Source organism: Leuciscus leuciscus, assembly GCF_965113295.1.
Source record: "Leuciscus leuciscus genome assembly, chromosome: 18".
Lineage (NCBI taxonomy): Eukaryota > Metazoa > Chordata > Actinopteri > Cypriniformes > Leuciscidae > Leuciscus > Leuciscus leuciscus.
The window spans coordinates 29,542,864-29,563,020 of NC_138742.1; the positions used below are offsets into that span (position 1 = coordinate 29,542,864).

General features: G+C 41.8%; 1 protein-coding gene across 1 annotated transcript in view; it reads left to right on the forward strand.

Annotated features, from left to right (window-relative positions):
• Nucleotides 1–9,357: 9,357 nt before the first annotated feature.
• Nucleotides 9,358–20,157, forward strand: part of LOC309480277 (uncharacterized protein) — a gene marked incomplete at both ends in the record, with an annotated part of 31,923 nt that continues 21,123 nt past the window's right edge. The window contains 2 exons of the mRNA XM_082144688.1: nt 9,358–10,452; nt 10,672–11,096. Coding sequence (XP_082000814.1) covers nt 9,358–10,452; nt 10,672–11,096 — 1,520 coding nt within the window. The remainder of the gene's footprint in view (nt 10,453–10,671; nt 11,097–20,157) is intronic.

The window sequence follows — 20,157 nt, forward strand, 5'->3', positions numbered from 1 at the left end:
TTTTGAAATAAATCAATACTTTTATTCAGCAAGGATGTGTTAAATTGATAAAAAGTTATAGTAAAGAAGATTTATATTATTAGAAAATATTTATTTTGAATAAATGCAGTTCTTTTTAACCTTTTATTCATCAAATATATAAGGCAGCAGAACTGTGTCCAACACTCATAATAAATCAGAATATTAGAATGATTTCTAAAGGATCATGTGATAGACTGGAGTAATGATGCTGAAAATTCAGCTTTGCATCACAGAAATAAATGATAATTTAAAGTATAATAAATTGAAAACCAATTATTTTAAATTGCAATAATATATCACAATATTATTATTATTTTTTATTTATTTTTTTATCAAATAAATGCAGGCTTGATGAGCAGAAGAAACTTCTTTCAAAAACATAAAAAATAGTAATGTGTCCAAACTTTTGGCCTGTACTGTATACGTTAGGGCACAGATGGATGAAATAACCACTCTCATCCATCCATACATAATGTCACAGTTTCCCTTTGTTTGGACTTTGGACATTAATGACATTCAAAACGTTTAGAGTCAGTAAACTTTTTATTATATATTTATCAAATAACAACGTCATTCATGTCGCTTCAAATCACCAACTCTCATTTTTAACTGCAAATCGGTGTCAGTGTGAACGGGCCTCCGGTGTGGAAAAGAGAGTGTGTTGCTGTGCCGTCTGGTTATGGACACGGTGTAAGCTTCAACACGTCACTTGAGGATTGAATCATAAAGCATCGCACGGCATTTCCGTTGAGCCTCGAAGATTCTCTTGAACTCATTGTTCTCTGGCATCTGATCAAACACCGCAGAATGAAAATGAAATAACTTTGTTGCTGTCATTATTCTGATGCAAGAGCAGCAGCACTGCTCTCTTTCATGTCTGTTTGGACACAAATAAGTGTATGTCTGTTATTTCCCTCAGGAATGTACAAATGAAGTATAGACAGCATCTCATGTATGTCAATGAAACAAGAATGAAATTGCTGAAAAAAACAGCCCTTGTTTGGATACACTGTATACCGAACTATAGCCATTCAGACGTAATCTGCAGAATCTTTCGTTGTTCCTCTCTGATTTTTGGGATTTGAACTTGTTCAAATGTGCTCTTATACATGTTTGGTTGAAAGTGTTCTTCTTCTTGCTAGGGTGTTCTGTGTGGTTTCTAGGTGGTTCTCCCTGACCTGGGTCTAAACAGTCCATCCCCAAGTCTCTTTAATATTCTGATTTTGAGATATTACATGGGTCCCTCCTTCATCGCTAAAATTACACATTTAAAGTATATTTAAAAAAAGGTGCTGACACTAAAACCATTCATGCTGCAAAATTACCCAACAGAACAGGCAACTTTTATGTCTATCATATAAACCAGGGTTTCTCAAACTCGGACCTAGCTGTGAGTTTCTAGTGATTCTGAAGACATTGATTAGCTTGCTCAGATGTGTTTAATCAGGGTTGGAGATAAACTGTGCAGGACAGTGGCCCTCCAGGACCGAGTTTGAGAAACCCTGATATAGGCGTTTGATAAAGCAGTTCCTCCGAGAGCCAAAAGGAGGCAGCAGTGAGCTACAGCACTAAATGCCACATGCAGCACTGCAGTTCTTTATATTACTTCATTTGAATGCCGCTGCTGTGTTTGCACGAATGTGTGTGAATGTCATTCCATCAGATGTCTATGTGTGTGTGCGAGGTTATAGATTATCCTGCCGAAGGCGTCATTGAGATGTTGCGGTCATGCGTGAAGTCAGATGGTGAAAGCCGGCATTGTGTGAGTCCAGCCTGAAACTTCGAGTCTAAATCTGGGCTTCGAGGAGGAACTCACTGGCCCTGAAGAGAGCATGTTTCTCTGCTGAGCGCTACTGTCGGGTCACGCTGGACATGACCGGACCACAGCAAACCCTGACGAGAGAGAGAAAGGAAGTGCAGAATAGTGCTTGGGTTGTGCTGAGTTTGGAAAGTCCCCTCTTTTCCCCTCAGAAGTGAACATCACACTGACCTTAGCATAGTCACACACAAACAAAAATCATGGTAAAAATATTAATTATTGGGTTTGGCTACCCAATCACAACGCCACAGAAATCTAAATCCATCAACCAACAAAATGGCCTGTCACTCATCATGGCTGGATAGAACTTTTAACTATGCCTTCCATAAAAATCCTATTTTTATGAGTAATGCAATACTGTTATGTTGGCAATCTACAGTACACTGTAATGCATTTACAGTGCAAAATTCTGCAGACCCTTTGAGAGCAGGACAAAACCTGTCTATTCAATCTAAAATCAAACAAGTTTAATTTAGCTATCATCTGCAGATAATTGTTTGGAAATATCCAAACCATAACCATCTGAGCCCTACATGCATAAACCCATGCACAGATTTATACCATCACACTTGCATACACATGTAAACAAACACAAATGTACAGGCATATTTGTGCACACTATTACACAGACACAAATGATATCTGAAGCAATCATTCTCACCCAATCTAGCTAAAGTCCTCTCGTGTGATCTGTGGTTCTTCTATAGAGGCCTGTGGACTCCTGGGTGATCTGGAGACCAGACCAGGGACTCTCCTCCGCTCCTCCCCACAGTGCTGCTCGCTTTATAGGCCACACAACTCTTCTTTGTTGCTGTGATTTATGGAGCTCCATCTGTTACTGCTACTACTCTATTCACAACCAGGTATGTGTGCATGGAAAAAAACGAGGCTTGAGCTACTATTACTGTGAGGGATTGGGAATGAGGAAAGAATTTTTGAGAATTTGAAATAAGTGTGCATGTTTATGTGTAGGCCAATCGAGTGTGTGTTTTTGCATATTAGGGAGCGCTATGTTACCTGATGCCTCAATGTGTTCTCATTGTGTTCTTTTAAATGTAACCTGCAATGATTCAGAGAGAATGTGTGAGGTGCATTCATTCACTTGATACTCTGATGCTGAGAGATACTGCGCGATACTCTCTGTGTGTGTGTGTGTGTGTGTGTGTGTGTGTGTGTGTGTGTGTGTGTGTGTGTGTGTGTGTGTGTGTGTGTGTGTGAACCCACAAAGAGCTCTATTTAATGTGTGAATGAGGGCTGATTGCACCTGAGTCAGTTTCCTACTGACCAACAGAGTCGTAATTGTTAGATTTTTTTCAGTCTGCATTCTTTGGCTGTGGTCTTGATTACCATCGCACACATTTCCCGGGGCTCTTGTTTTGAGATTCGTTCATTCTCCTTTTCCCTTCATCTGTTGGATATGTTTCGGCTGAGTGACACCATTAAGAGAGCATGTGGGAACGTGGACATTTTAGTTACTGTAGTAGAGAAAGAGATTCTTGAACTCAAAGCATCAGTCAGATTTAAACACCTGTAATATTAGGTATAAAAATGAGAGTACGGCAGGAATGAGCCCCTGCCCATTTAATAGTGAAAGTGAACATCGCCCTGTGTAATGAGATTTCCCCCCCTACCCACCCCCCTGGGAGGCGATTTCTACCAAGGGGGAAAGTACCTCTGATAATTTGAGGAAAGGACAATGAGAATTGGCGAGTGGAATTTCCCCCGGACATTCGGGTCAAAAAAAAAAAAAAAGGAGATGGTGTGCATCCACTCGGATTTGTTCTTCACCTCTGCGAAGAAGCTGAGTATTGCTGGCGATAACAGGGCATCTCAGCAGTCTCTCGACCTGGGCACGGATAAGTGCAGAGAGCTTTTCCTGGGCACTTTAGCTAAAAGAGCAGCTTTCTCCCATAAGAGCTAAAAGAAAGGATAGAGGGAGTCTTTTTAAAAGATGTCTTTCTGCCTGTTTCTCTGGTTGCGGTCGATTTCTCTCATCATCGGACTGCGCCTCGCCTAGGTTTGGGTCGTTCCCACACTGAGAAAGAGTTTGTGGATGGTTCATGGCCTCATTTTGAGAACATGACCATGGCAATGTTGCGGTCGCGACTCACTTTCCTAGTCAGAGAAGGAGTCACCTCCGTCGCTCCCCACCCCGGTCCTTCTGCAATGCACAAGGCGGCCACAGCAAACACTGAGGGCGGCAACAACAGGAGCATTTCCATCGGGTCACAGAACGCCGCCACCTGGCGAAATCATCCTAGGCTCCCGTCCAGGGCCTGTAAGTTCACTTCGGTTACAGTTGGAGTTTACAGAGCAAGGTAGATGTTCAAGTACACCCACAGCCACAGGGTAGGGACGCACTGCCTCCTGAAATGGCGTCAGGCTCATCAGAACAGTCAGTTCGCCAGGCACCCGGCCAGGTTCAACAGCGTCCTCTTTACCTCGGTGGCAGGCAAAGACGCCCCTGTCCAGCGTGTGGAAATTGCGGTCCTCTTGGCTAAGGACACAATAGAGCCTGTCCCTCCAGCCGAGATGAAGAAGGGATTTTACAGCGAGTTTGAATCGGGCCCTGCAAAGACTCCCGTCTAAGATGTAAATGCTGAAGCACTTTTTGACATGTGTTTGCCAACTAGATTGGTTTGCAGCGAAAGACCTGAGGAACGCGTACTTTCATGTCTCGAGTTTTACCTCAACACAGACCGTTTCTTTAGTTTGGTTTAAGGGTCAGGCATACCAGTACATGGTCCTCCCCTTCGGGCTGTCGCAGAGGTGGCGCTTGCACCGCTAATTATTATCCACATTCTCAATAATCTTTATGACTGGCTGATCCCAGCTCATTCTTGAGATTTATTGTGTGCACAGGGACCTGGTGCTCAGACACCTCAGCCGATTGGGGCTTCAGGTCAACTAGGAAAAGAGCAAGCTTTCCCCAGTGCAGAGAATGTCCTTTCTCGAAGGGAGTTGGACTCAGTCACCAGGACAGCGCGTCTCACAAACCAACACGGCCAGTCAGTGCTGGATTGCCTAAAGTCATTCAGGTGAAAAACAGCGGCCCCACTAAAACAATTTCAGAGGCTCCTGGGACATATGACGTCCTCAGCGGCCATAACGCCGCTCGGGTTGATGTGTATGAGACCACTTCAGCACTGGCTTCACACTTGAGTCCTGAGATGGGCATGGCGCCCGCTATATCTGGCTATCACACCGATCTGTCACCGTATGTTCAGCCCTTGCATTTCTACAGGCTGGGATTCCCCTAGAACAAATGTCCAGGAATTCAATGCCAAGCACAGAATTCGTGAAGTACGTCCATTTCAAGTCAGCCTGTGTACTTTTTGGCGAGGGGCTCCATATGTAGTGATTCCCTGATGGTAATCCAATATGATGTATTGTCCACAGCACGGTTTTGCTGACGTTAAACTTGTGTATTCCCCTAGACAGACCTCCGCTCTTCCATCAGTTGCTGTTTTTTGTAGACCTCCTCCCTTTTCAGGTAGGGACTTACCACAGAGACTTCTTTCCACGTGTGGAACTTCCCAGTTGGTAAGTCCATGTGATGTTTTCTCCACATGTTAACCTCCTCTCTGGCAGGATGTGGTCTCCGTAGTGTTCTTTCTCCTTTCTCCGTTCTTTCATCGACGTGACTTACAGATGGTGAACTTCCTGGTTACTATTGTAATCTCCATTCCCTGTTGGCCACAATGCTGTCCTTTCTCCTACCTGATAGGAAGAGCACTTCCCCAGTGCTAATTTCTGAGCTGCAGAGCTGTTAAAAAAAGGAGAAAAGGTTCTATTCGCATTGTAAGTACTGCCTCTTCTGTCCCCGCGTGGTACGAAGGACCACACGGCCTGCGTTGGGGGTAGGTTAGGTTAGGTTACGATGTTGTGAGTGCACTGGTTACCTGGCACGCTGTAGCTTGCCCACATCTGCCCCGCCAAAACCTCAGTTTTAACCTAACTCAGTTCAGCTGTTCTGACGCTTTCCACAGGGACCCCTAGTGTCAGTATAGCGACACAACATCAAAGTGACTGACAGATGGTGAACTTCTTTGTTACTATTGTAATCTACATTCCCTGATGGCCATAATGCTGAACTACCTGCTGAAGGGCCGGGACTTTTTTTAATCCCCTTATGTGCGGTGGCACATGCAGATTCCACTCGTAAATTCTCATTGGCCGTTTCTCAAAGTATCAGAAGTCTTTGGGGCACCCAAGGGTGACACCCAGTGTCAGTACATCAACACAATGTCTTGTTCCCGGAGGTTACAATAGTAACCAAGGCGTTATCAACATCACAAATCTAGTAAAGCTTTTCATATTTTTTATTTTTTTTTAAGTTTAATATACATTTATAATGCTATACTTTGTGTTATATTACCTTATATAAATTAATCTATGCTGCTGCGAGGGTGTTTCTAAAACAGTGGCTGAGGGACTGACGGATTTGACATCTTTTTCTCTTCTGATTGCTCTAATCAATCTCTCAATATTTTTCCTGGAAACACTTTAGATTAGGGAACACATATTCACTATTAACTAGGAGGTTTCCCTCAATAAACTCCTAATTACTGCTTATTGATAGTACTTACTAATGATTATGTTTAAGTATGGGGTAGGGTTAAGGGATGCAGAATATGGTCATGCAGAATAAGGCATTAATATGTGCTTTATAAACACTAATAAACAGCCCATTTGCTAGTAATATGCATGTTAATAAGCAACTATTTAATAGTGGATATGTTCCCTAATCTAAAGTGATACCTTTCCCCCTCTTTTGGAAAGTCGTGGAAATGCTGTCATGGATTTTTATTTTTATTTATTTTTTGGTATTGGAGCAAATGGGAATACAAAAATTAAACTTGCTGTCGTCTCTGATTCACCACTATAGAAGTTTACCAAACTAAGACAAATTATGCTGAGAACGCTGAAATTGTGAAAAGGGTCTATCGCTTCTTTCTTTTGGGAGACAAAAACTCTATCTGCACTTTATCTGCACTTTGATCTTTGAAACTTTGCCGACATTTTACGTTCACATTCAGGAGCACTTTACATTTCTGCAGAAATTAAAAACATTATTATACAATATTATATAAGAGGAGCATTCAGGTCAATGTACTGTATGTACAAATTTGTTTTTAATGTATTATTTAAATTAATTAATTTATAACACTTTACAAACATTTAACATTTAATTTAACATTTAACACATAATTTAACATTAGTTAATAAAAATACAACTGTTCATTTTTAGTTCATGTATGGTCAGGTCCATTAAATATTAACAGATACATCTTTTGATTTTAATAATGTATTAGTAAATGTTGAAATTAACACAAGGAGGTGGTGTATCACTGGCCCCCGCTGCCCCCCATCACTCACGTGTGTGTGTGTGTGTGTGTGTGTGTGTGTGTGTGTGTGTGTGTGTGTGTGTGTGTGTGTGTGGGTGGGTGTGTGTGTGCACGCTCTGCATGTCTCTGGGCTAATTAGCCTGTGTGCTAATTACAGCGCTAACTTTAGCACTGCCGGCAGCTCGGGTCTAATCTGGGGCGGGCTGTGGGACAACCTGTCCCTGAGTGTGTGTGTGACGCACTCGCCCAGTTTAAAAAGATCTAGTTCTATCATCGGGGGATTCTGACACACACACACGGCTGCAGGGCAAAATGAAGAGGAGAGAACGATGATAAATGGTGGAAGTTTTTGGAGGTGTGTGTGTGTGTGTGTGTTGTCCTGGTAAACCCTACGTTATGGGGACAAAATGTCCCCAAAGATGGCAGTATCCGAAATCCTTGTTCTTTGGGGAATTTTTTTGGTTCCCATGAGGAAAACAGCTTATAAATCATACTAAGATGTGTTCTTTGAAAATGTAAAAATGCAGACAATTGTCTGTGAGGTTGGTAGGTTTTGGGTTAGGGGATAAAATATACAGTTTCTACAGTATAAAAATTGTTATGTCTGGAATGTAATTTTACATGAAAAACATGAAAACCCATGTTTTATGGTTGGTGTGTGTGTGTGTGTGTGTGTGTGTGTGTGTGTGTGTGTGTGTGTGTGTGTGTGTGTGTGTGTGTGTGTGTGTGCACGTGTGTGCATTTAATCTCGCTAACTTCACTTTTGTTGATGTCTTCAAGGTTAAAGTGATTCATAAATATTCTAAATTATACCTTTTAAAGATTTATTTTAGGATTAGGTTTAAGGTTTGACGCAGTCATTGTAATTAGCTTTATATCAAAATGTGTGTGTGTGTGTGGTGATAATGTGCCTTTTTCAGGTAAGTCAAACCTTTTCAAATGTCATTTCACAGTTTCACACTGACCCAGCATCAACTGAAGAGTGCGAGACATTTCACAAAGCAAAGCTGAATGTGATCACATTTCTTACTGCTTGCCGGAGGTCACAGGTAACTGATACCAGATATATTAGAGATTAGCAGCACAAAACCTGGTGAGGATGCACAGATCAGTGAAAGAGAGAAGCTTGGAGGGAGGGAGAGGTATTTGAAACTCTCTTCAGTTTTACAGCACACTTTGGCCAGCTGAAGAGACACACAGAGAGTGTGCAAGGGGTCTTTTTTTCGGGCTGTGTTCTTTGAACAGGTACCATGAAACTACATGTATTTGTACTTGGTAACGTTTTACTGCTGTTTTGGGGACATGTATTCTATTTATGTTATTTTTGTGGACAATAACCATGGTATTGGACCCAAAGGTGTTACTTAAATTGGAGTTCTGACAGATAGATTGGCAGTTCAAAGGTGTGTTGGTGTGCGTTTCCCGTACAGTACAGTAACTCACTGCCTAACTACAATGCATCGTTGGAGATATTATCGAGCCAATAATGGCTGTTTCCCAAAACTGTTGGAACTGTTGCACATCTGCCATTTGTACAACACACCATGTTGATTCAAGAATACAGAACTGTTGTTGAACAGTACTGACATCTGCTAATTTATCTGTTAGAGACTGAATTAAAGTCAGATTATTACTATAATGAACATCTGATGGATATTCAATTCAATTCAATTCAAATTTATTTGTATAGCGCTTTTCACAATACATATTGTCTCAAAGCAGCTTTACAGAAAGTGCATTTCAGAAATGTACATAGAAAAATACAGTTAGTTAATCATGCATTAATTTAGGGCATAACATATCGCCGGCGTCGAGTCGTCTCCTCACAGGCGTGGAGTCGTCTCCTCACGGGCTTCGAGTCGTCTCTGTCACAGTGTCTGTTGTGTTTCCACTGGGTGTCCACTAGAGGTCCCTTCCTTCCTTTCTGTCTCCAATCATCCTGGAACCACATTTCCCATAATCCTTGTTTGTTCCCATCACTTGTGATTACACCCAGCTGTTCCCATTTATGTTGTTAGTGTCTGTGCATAAATACCCTGTTTGTGTTAGTTCATGTTACAGAGTCATTATTGTATGTCACTCGTCAACGCTAAGGTCTGTTTTCAAGTCTGTTCTCGTTCTCGTTGTTGTTCTTGCTTGTTTTGTGTTATTGGTTATTGGACTGATTAAATGGATTTCGACCCTGGCATGGATGACTACGATTCTAATTACTTTGATTTTGACCTTTGCATGGATGACGACGAGTTGGATTGCCCTGATTACCATGTTGCTGCGTTTGGATCCACCCATTTCTCCGCTAGCGATCGTGACAGAATGACTCCGTCACACAAAGGATCCAGCAGCATGAACATTTTTCAGGGCCTGGCTAATTCCCCTAAGCACCCTTCACCACTGATTCCGCCCAGCTCAGAACCTGCACATTGCCATCGGAGACAGAGGAGGAGAAGGAAGACCTCCTCCGTGACTGTGCCGGTGGTCCCAGTGCCGGTGGTCCCAGTGCCGGTGGTCCCAGTGCCGGTGGTCCAGAGTTCGGTGGCTCCAAAACACAGGAGGAGGAGAAAGGCTCCCTCTGTAACTGTTCCGGTGGACCCAGTCCCGGTGGACCCGAGTCCGGTGGTCCCAGTTCCGGTGGTCCCAGTTCCGGTGGTCCCAGTTCCGGTGGTCCCGAGTCCGGTGGTCCCGAGTCCGATGGTCCCAGTTCCGGTGGTCCCAGTTCCGGTGGTTCCGAGTCAGGTGGTCCCAGTTCCGGTGGTCCTGAGTCCGGTGGTCCTAGTTCCGGTGATCCCGAGTCCGGTGGTCCCAGTTCCGGTGGTCTCGAGTCCGGTGGTCCGGAGGCGGAGGAGGAGGAAGACTTCCTGCCTCCCCAATGGCCCGGAGGCCGTCCCCTCTGAGCAGCCCGCTGTCGTTCCGGAGGCCGTCCCCTCCGAGCAGCCCGCTGTCATCCCTGAGATCGTCTCGGAGCCGCCCACCATCAGTCCTGCCACGGCCAGGAGAGTGGTCTTCCTTTTTTATGCAGTGGCAGTACTGCAGGCGTGGAGGAAGCACAGGACGTCTGCCGATCCAGAGACTGTTCCTGAGCCTGTGTCTTCGGACAAGATGGCTGCCGCCGAGAGTGTTCACGTCACGTCTGCCGGGCCTGTGTCTTCGGACAAGATGGCCACCACAGAGACTGTTCACGTCACGTCTGCCGAGCCGGTGTCTTCGGACAAGATGGACGCCGCCGAGCCGGTGGTGTCTGTTCCTGAGCCTGAGCCGGTGGTGTCTGTTCCTGAGCCTGAGCCGGTGGTGTCTGTTCCGGAGCCGGTGGTGTCTGTTCCGGAGCCGGAGCCGGTGGTGTCTGTTCCAGAGCCGGAGCCGGTGGTGTCTGTTCCGGAGCCGGAGCCGGTGGGGTCTGTTCCTGAGCCGGAGCCGGTGGGGTCTGTTCCTGAGCCGGAGGGGTCTGTTCCTGAGCCGGAGCCGGTGGTGTCTGTTCCAGTTCCTGAGCCGGTGGTGTCGGTTCCAGTGCCTGAGCCGGTGTCTGTTCCAGTGCCGTGGCCGCCCGAGGGAAAGTCTCCGCCGTGGCCGCCCGAGGGAAAGTCTCCGCCCTGGCCGCCAGATGGACTGTTCGCTCTGCCCTGGCCGCCTGGGGGAAAGTCTCCACCCTGGCCGCCAGATGGACTGTTCTCTCTGCCCTGGTCGCTCGAGGGAAAGTCTCCACCCTGGCCGCCCGATGAACTGGCCGCTCCGCCCTGGCCGCCTGAGGGAGAGTCTCCGCCCTGGCCGCCCGATGAACTGTCGTCTCCGTTCTGGCTGCCTGATGCACTGTCACTCCCTGTCCCCATTTCCCTCCATGGACCTGCCCCCCCCCCCCCCCCCATCCCTCCCCCTGATCCTCCACCAGTCCACCTCCCGCCTGGACTCTTGTTTTGGTTATCACGTCGTGGAGCGTCTGGTAGCCGCTCCGTAGAGGGGGGGTTATGTCACAGTGTCTGTTGTGTTTCCACTGGGTGTCCACTAGAGGTCCCTTCCTTCCTTTCTGTCTCCATTCATCCTGGAACCACATTTCCCATAATCCTTGTTTGTTCCCATCACTTGTGATTACACCCAGCTGTTCCCATTTATGTTGTTAGTGTCTGTGCATAAATACCCTGTTTGTGTTAGTTCATGTTACGGAGTCATTATTGTATGTCACTCGTCAACGCTAAGGTCTGTTTTCAAGTCTGTTCTCGTTCTCGTTGTTGTTCTTGCTTGTTTTGTGTTATTGGTTATTGGACTGATTAAATGGATTTCGATCCTGGCATGGATGACTACGATTCTAATTACTTTGATTTTGACCTTTGCATGGATGACGACGAGTTGGATTGCCCTGATTACCATGTTGCTGCGTTTGGATCCACCCATTTCTCCGCTAGCGATCGTGACAGTCTCTGCATGGGTGTTGGGGCATCTGAAGTTTCCATGAGAGGCTGGATACAAACTGGAGCTGACGAACTCTATTTACCTCGGGACTAGCGTCCCGAGATAACAACGGAAAAGCAGATGGGAAATAATTAGCGTAGCTGTTGTTCATAATATTAATGCATTCAATCTGATTCAACTGTAGTATAAATGGTAAGTATTATGTGAATGCTTGGCTAAAGAGATGCATCTTTAATCTAGTTTTAAACTGGGACAGCGAATCTGAGCCTCGAACAATATCAGGAAGGCCATTCCAGAGTTTAGGAGCTAAATGTGAAAATGCCCTCCCTCCTTTAGTGGTCTTAGATATCCTAGGAATGACCAGAAGCCTCGAATTTAGTGATCTTAAAGAGCGCCATGGATTGTAGGGCGATAGAAGTTCCGTTAAATTCCCAGGAGCTAAACCATTTAGGGCTTTATAGGTCATTAGTAATACTTTGTAATTGATACGGAACTTAATAGGTAACCAGTGTAGAGATGATAGAATCGGTGTTATATGATCATATTTTCTTGACCTAGTAAGAACTCTAGCAGCTGCATTTTGGACTAACTGTAGCTTGTTTATTGAGGATGCAGGACAACCAGCTAATAAAGCATTACAGTAATCTAGTCTCGAGGTCATGAATGCATGAACTAACTTTACTGGATCAGAGACAGATAGCATATTACGTAGCTTAGCAATGTTTCTAAGGTGGAAAAAGGCTGTTCTTGTAACATATGAAATATGATTTTCGAAAGAGAAGCTGCAATCTAGTATAACCCCCAGGTCTTTTACTGTAGTGGATAAAGTAACAGGACATCCTTCTAAATTGAAGTTGCATTGTAAGAGGTTTTGTGGGCAGTTTTTTGGACCCATAAGTAATACCTCCGTTTTATCTGAATTTAATAGCAGAAAATTACACGTCATCCAGTATTTTATATCTTTAACACACTCTGTCAATTTAGATAATTTATAGTTTTCATCCGGTCGTGATGAAATATATAATTGAGTGTCATCAGCATAACAGTGGAAATTAATTCCATGTTTTCTTAAAACATTACCAAGCGGCATATTCTGCCATTTTTATTCTCTGTTGTTTTGCTTTATTTCCAGATGTCTGATTTCATATGTATTCCATCTTGTCTAGGGTTAACTTCACATACACACACTTCTGAAATGGTGCGTTCGTTCTCTTGGCAAAATAAAATACTCTGAATGAAATGTATATCTATATGGAATTAAAGATATAAATTGTGTGCTGCATGTTAGCTTATTTTGGTCAAGAGAAAAGTCCACATACTAACAAGAATATATATGCTCTTTGAAAATGTGTGTTGGAATCGTGCTTATGGGAAACATCAAATCGTTGAATTGTGTTGGTAACAACGAAACTTGCAATCATAGTTGGCTAACAATGCTTTTTTGTGATACGCACCCCTGGTTTTGATGTCAAAAATGTGAATTAGTGGGATGTGCATATTAATTAGGTTATGCACTAATTATTTGACATGATCTTCGATATAAAAGTAGGTTCTCATCACAATGATTTGAGGTAACAATTATTCATTTTGCCCCATTCAAGAGCTCAGATGAACTTGGGACCTATTTCATTTAATTGACCAAATTCACTCCAACATCAACCACTGTCTTTCCCGGGGTTTTGTGGATTAGTGGATAAATGTTGGGTTGAGCAAATACTTGATGGTCCAATGGTGTTGTTTGTGTTGAAGGGATTCTGATCGTGTACTGACTGAACTGACTGCTGTACATCATGGACATATCCTATATCAGGACTCAGGATTGGGGACACATTTGCATTTTGTTCTGTGATTTCACTAGAATGTCTAGCAAGCCAGAAAGCATTTGGAGAACTGAAAGAATGAAAGAGATTGGAGCATGTGTCTGCAGGGACAACCATAATATCTAATCATACTGGCAGTCATAATGTAATTCCACACGAGGGATTATAACAAAGGTGTTTGAATTTTGGCCTATTTGTATAGTGTCTAGTGACAGGATGTGTTGTGAGAATGCGAAAGCATTGAAAGTTAAAACGCTGTGCGCCAGACAGAAGCCAAGCTGATGGGGATAACAGACGTCCAGGAGAAACCTCCTTCAGCTGATGGGGAAAACAGATGAGACATGACAGAATAAGGAGTGAGGTCAGGAGGGAAACACTGATATATGAAGGAATAGAGAGGTTAAAGTAGCCGAGGAAGAGGCTGATTAGTCACAGTTTCATTCCTCCCAGTGGGGTGATGTCATCATTCAAGGTCAAGCCTGTGTTTCCCTCTGATGCGAGGGCGAAGGAAAGCCAGACAACGACAACAAAACTCCCTTTCGGTTGATGCTAGAAACTGCGTCAGCAGCTGATCTTAACTGTGATATAAAACATCTGTGTCATATATTCTTGTTAATATAAAACCATTTATTTATTCACTCATTTATTAGTGCTGAAAGTATTGGATGTAGGTCGACATACGTTGGTTTCGTTTTGTTCTGAAATGTGTCGTAAAGCAATTCGTAACACAATGCAAGTACAGCCGCATTTCCACCAGAATTATCCGAAACAATTTGTTTCAGGAACTTGTTTCCCCAGACCTGTTGCTGTCTGCGTTTCCAATGGTGGTTGAAATGAAATGCTGCGTGGAGGCAACCAATCAACATGCGGCGTGAACTCAACCAATCAGCATGTTCAGCGCCCAAGTCCCACTTCCAAAAGTTCCTGAACTTTGAAAAAGTACTACCTCTTGAGCAGGGACTCTATGAAGGGGCCATTTTTGAGTACCACCCCAAAGTCCCTAGTTCCTGGGGGAAGTTCCTGCGGTGGAAACACAGCTTATGTGTCACATTCTCAGTGTTACCACAAGGGGTGCTATAGGGGGCATTAGTGGAAACCATCATCCTCTAGGCATCGTCACAAATTGGTAAGTAGTAGGCCTACCATGTTACCAAAAGGGATCAATACCATCCATTCAAAGCAAGTAACATTTTTATACTCCATGTTTTATGAACACTGGAAGCCAAGTTTTCTTCAATACTGAGTGTATAATGTGAATTATAGATGAAAAACAGCATCAAACAAACCCCATTACCGTAAATACAAGTCCGTGAAGAGCAAAAATTCAGAATTCAGAATTCAAATTTAAGTCTTTTGTAGCACACACAGACATCCAAACATTAGCCAACATAAACACATGCATCTCACTGACAGTCGTCTTCTGAAATGTTTACTTTAAGTAATCCACAGAAATGTGAATCCAAGAAATAGGGACAGAAAATCAGAAAATACACCTGTGACTGCATTAACCAGGTATAACTATTTTTTAAAAGCAATAAGCCCTGTGAAGCCATGATTTACAGTGAATGTAGAACAGCCGAGTGGGTTTTAGGCGACTCCTCTCCACGGCTAACAATGCCCTTAAATTCACCGTAAACCACGGCTTTACGGGCCTTATTGCTTAAGACACACTAGAAAATAATCTTCCCAACAACTGAAAACAGGCAGCTCCAGTAGTGAGATGAAAATATTTATCTTGAACTCTGTCATGGAAACTAGCATCTATAAACCTTAAATAAACAATTTAATAGCCAACTAAATAGGAATTTATGCCTGTAGGATATTAGCCACATTAGACCAGCGGTTTGGAAAATGAATGGATGATTCATCTGCGGTGCCTTCTTCTGGTCAGATGCGGGAATTCATTCGGCACACAACTCTCACAGTGCATTATGGGTATTCTCTAGCTGTATGGTATACATCGGTTGTAGACTCGTTATTGTGGTGCATTATTGGATTGAATGAGTGCACTTGATAACATCCACTATGGTTTCGGACACCACTATAGATGGCTGTCCCCTAAAATAGTGCCCTGTTTAAGGGTATAGGGGGGATTTTGAACAGAGCCTGGGGTGCGCTTCCCGTACAACGACGTAACTCGCTGCGTAACTACCGTAGTGCGATGCATCGTTGAAGAAATCAACTAGCTAGTCACGACTGTTTCCCGAAACCGTATTGTCGCAAATTGGTTATGATGCTAGCAAGTGTTGGAGTAATAACTACTTTTAATTAGTCTTAAATTAGGTTAGATGATTTATATAAATTAAGAGCAGAAGGGGCTTTCATAGGTCAAGGCAAAGGTGGCCAGAATTTGGAGAACAGATGTCGTCTTATTTTTTCAAACTTGAGAAAAATAGGGCTAAATACAATTCTATTTGTCAATTAAACATTGAGGGGTCTGTCTCAGAAAATCCTAAAGAAATTTCCCAATATTTTTATACATTTTATTCAAATTATTATAGTTCTAAATTTAATCTAGCTGACTTAGTTACTTTCTGTACGCACATTGATTTTTTTTGGACTTTTTCAAGGCTATTGATGCTATTGAGCATCCTTTATTTAATTTATTTTTTTGTTTCGAGCGTTTTGGTTTTGGGCCTTATGTTTGCAATGCCATGAAAACTTTATTTGCAGGAGGCAATAGCTCAGTGAAATTAGGACATGGTACGACCCAGATATTTCTTCTAGAAAGAGGAATTCAGCAAGGCTGTCCAGTCTCGGTATATCTTTTTCTTATTGTAGCACAGGCCTTCTGTCATTTTATTAAGGATAGTAAGCTAGATTTTAATTAGTCAACTAGTGGATGACACAGCCTTAGGCAAACCGGCCTACATTTTATTAGTCAAATTTCACATTCATAAGTGTAAGTTTTCTAACAAAAAGTCCCTTTTCTTAGTATTCCTTAAAGAATTTGAAAATTACTTTTCTACCATTCAATCTAGTACTAATGGAAAAGCCATTAAGACTGTTCATTTGTGTACTGTCTTCAAAATCTTTTATTGATACAAAGGTCTTGTATTTTTGTGAATGTTTTATTTTTATTTGTACTTTTTTATGTGTTTTCTTTGCTCCCCTGGCTCCAAAAATATATGTAGTATTATTGTGTTGTTTGAAGCAACAAAAAAAAAAAAAAAACTTTAAATTAATCTGTTTGAGATCAAATTAATGCTAGATGTTTTGATATCAATTACAAACATGACATCTGATGACTATTTCTCATTTTTTTCAGTTATTTTGCTTAATTTCCAGATTCAATCATAAGCTCGTTCTTACGTACTAGAGTGCGTTCGCACATGCACACTCTTCAAAAACGACACTTTAAATCTCATACTGTAAATTACATTTGTATGTATTCTAAATAAAATATATAGACAGTACTGAATGTCAGCTTGCTTATTTGTCTCAAGATAAGGATTTATTGAGTCCACATGTCATGCAAACAAGAAACTCTGCTTCTAACCACAGGTCGAGAGCTGTCGTCCCTAACACACAACTTTGCGAATGTTCGTTGGAATGATGGTTTTGGGAAACACCGACTTGTTGAACAACGATAACGATGGAACTTGCGACCATAGTTGGCGAACGATGCTTTAGTGAAACGCACCCGTGTGTCTTTTTATCAAGATGGCCGCCCTCGCCCCTGTTTAACCATGTGGCTTCCTTATAAAACAACAGTTCTTCCTGGTCAGATAAAAGTCCCTTTAAAGTGTGACTATAACATGAACTAAATCAACAAAAAAGAAAGCCATTGTTTGACTCATGAATCCATAATGTTCATCATATGTTACATAACACATTCTGAATGTGAGAGGACGTCTCAAAACCCTTCGTCTGGCTTTATGCTCCTTTAAAAACGTGACAAGATAATAACAGTGATTATGCTTTCACCGAGCAGGGATGAACTCAATGTCTAGGTTCATCTGAGACCCTCTTTAGTCTTCATAAAGGCTCAGGCAAACACCTGTGTGATCAAACCGTGGTTTTGTGTGGAGAAACTCTTCATACTCCACAATAGGCCAGTAACTAGCGTGATGTCAGAGGGTTTGAAGTGAACCGAACTGTGACGCAAGTGCTTATTGAGGAACACAGATGTTATAGTGGCTTTAGCAGCGCGTCAATGAGTGTTTGTGTGTGGATTGGCCATTAATATAGCAAGGTGTTATGCAAATAATTGCTTGAAGAAAGCTTTTCTAACAGGTGTATGAAATAAGGCTGCAATTATAGTTCACAAGGCGTTTTGAGCTGTAATGTTCAAGGGTCTCTGACTTCTGCTTCTAAAACCACCCAAGCATGTTTAAGTCAGAATCTTTAAGGAGTGTTCTGTGTTCAGTATACATGGCTGTGGCGTCGCATCTATGGCGTCATTCTGTCAATTATCTCAAAAAACAGTTTGGGTTTGGCCCTTCAGTTTGTACAAACAAACAAAAATCATCTTCACAATAATGCACTTACAATGGAAGTTTATGGGCCAGCAAAAATGACAAAATGGACAAAAACTAATTCTTGAAACTAGCATAAATATTATTGGATCTTAAAGCTTGATTTAAAAACTTTTAAAAATTTAAAAATGTATTTCAAGCAATATATTATCCTTAAAATTTGTTCTTATTTCACAAAGTCATTGCATGTTTTTATGTAGCTCAATGTGATGCTAACAATGCTAAAGTTCAATGGTTCAATTGGAAAACACACATACTATTAAAATGTAGCTATACTGTTAATGCTCTGTGTGAAATTAATAATAGTAAGTTAAATTGTTAGATGATAAATAATTGATTAGCTTTATATGCAATGCTTATAACAAGTTTGCTTAATTGAATGGATTTCTGTTTAGTTTTATGATCCAATAATATTTTGAATAGCTTATAGTTTCAAGAATTCTCACCAAGTTATTTGTTATCCAAGCGGTGGATGATCTTGATTGCTTTTAAAAGTGTTGCTACAACACTTTTACAATTAAATGCAAATGTATTATAGTTTACATTTATATTAAGTGCAGTTAGCTGAACTATATTTGACCCACATAAAGGGATAGTTCAGACCGAAAACTAAAATGTTGTCATAATTTACTCACCATCAAGTTGTTCCAAACCTGCATGAGTTTCTTTCTTCTGTTGAACACAAAATAAGATATTTTAAAGCATGTAAATTAAACAGCTGACGGTAGCCGTTGACTTCCATATTTGTTTTTCCTACAAAGGAAGTCGTGTAAAGTGGACCTATGATGCTTTTTTACATGTTCATCTTTCTTTAGTGTAATGTTGCTGTTTCAGCAAAGTCACGCCAGAGGGATTTATTCTCTTCTGAACTCCCTGAAACGCCTCCATTGAAGCCTTGAGTTTTCTTCCAGAAATGAACACGTCACTATATTCCTCATTTAAATATTTCCTGCCAAAGGCATTCACAGAATAAAGGGGCGGGGCCTGCTTGAGTTAGGAGTGTGTTGAAACTGGTGGTTATGGTAAGGGGCGGGACATTTCCCAAACACACTCGAAGCGCTTGACCAATCACAAAAACACTGATCCGGCCAACCAATCAGAGCACAGTGTGCTTTTCAGAAGGAGGGGCTTCATAGAGACGGGAACTAAACAGAGCGTTACTGACAAACTGGGAAGACAGGAGCTCCAACAAGGGAGAATATGGGGAACAGAATGTGTTTTTTAACATTCAAGCATGAAAACCTGTTCTAGTAGAGCCAAACAACAAGACTTTAAAAAAAGGGCATTATAGATAATTTTCAAAATATAATAACTTTAATTGTACCCTTTATTTTCTAATTTAACCCTAACCCTATCAAAAAACACAATACAGCTGATTTTGGTATTACTGATGTAAACACACTTGTGACTTTCTAACTTTGAAATGTTTTGGCCAGTGTTTTTTCACCCCATTTTACATTTATCCAAGCCCTACATCCGCCCTTATCAATAGACAGACAGGCTTTAAAAACACAGCAGAGATGGCATTACACACCCTCTGTGGCATTTCCTCCACTTCCTGTGTGTGTGTGTGTGTGTGTGTGTGTGTGTGTGTGTGTGTGTGTGTGTGTGTGTGTGTGTGTGTGTGTGTGTGTGTGTGTGTGTGTGTGTGTGTGTGTGTGTGTGTGTGTGTGTGTGTGTGTGTAAGTAAGTAAGTAAGTTTCACATTTACAGTACATACAGTACAAGACCAAATAGTAATGAGTCCAAAGAATGGGCATCAATGGAGAAAGTGGCTAAATATAAAGTAAATATATTATTGTTGTTGTCATTAACAGTATTACTCAATACTTAAATACATAACACGACTGGTCATGTGATCTTAGCATGCGGCGCCCATGTCCTGCTCCATGCAGAATAAAACTGCTTTTTCTGATAATATGAATATACATGTTATGAGTAAAACATCTGTTATCAAAAATAAATAAAATAAAATAAAATACTGAGTGCATCTTGCTTGGATAGGATGAAGTATTTGTAATATTGATCAAATGAAACACTTAAAATAATTGCAAATTGTGGACATACAGTAAAACATATTTCAGTTTTCTCAGTTCAGAAAACATTGGCAAGTCTGGCTGAAAGTTAATGTAGTTTGCGTGTTAGTTGGCTGTAATGTGTAGACTATGTCTCTCTCAGACGCAGTATAGACAAAACAACGTCTGGATGATGTCGATAACTACAGCTGTCTCTGACTCTCATAATTGTGTGTCTCTTTTAATGTAATGCGAAGT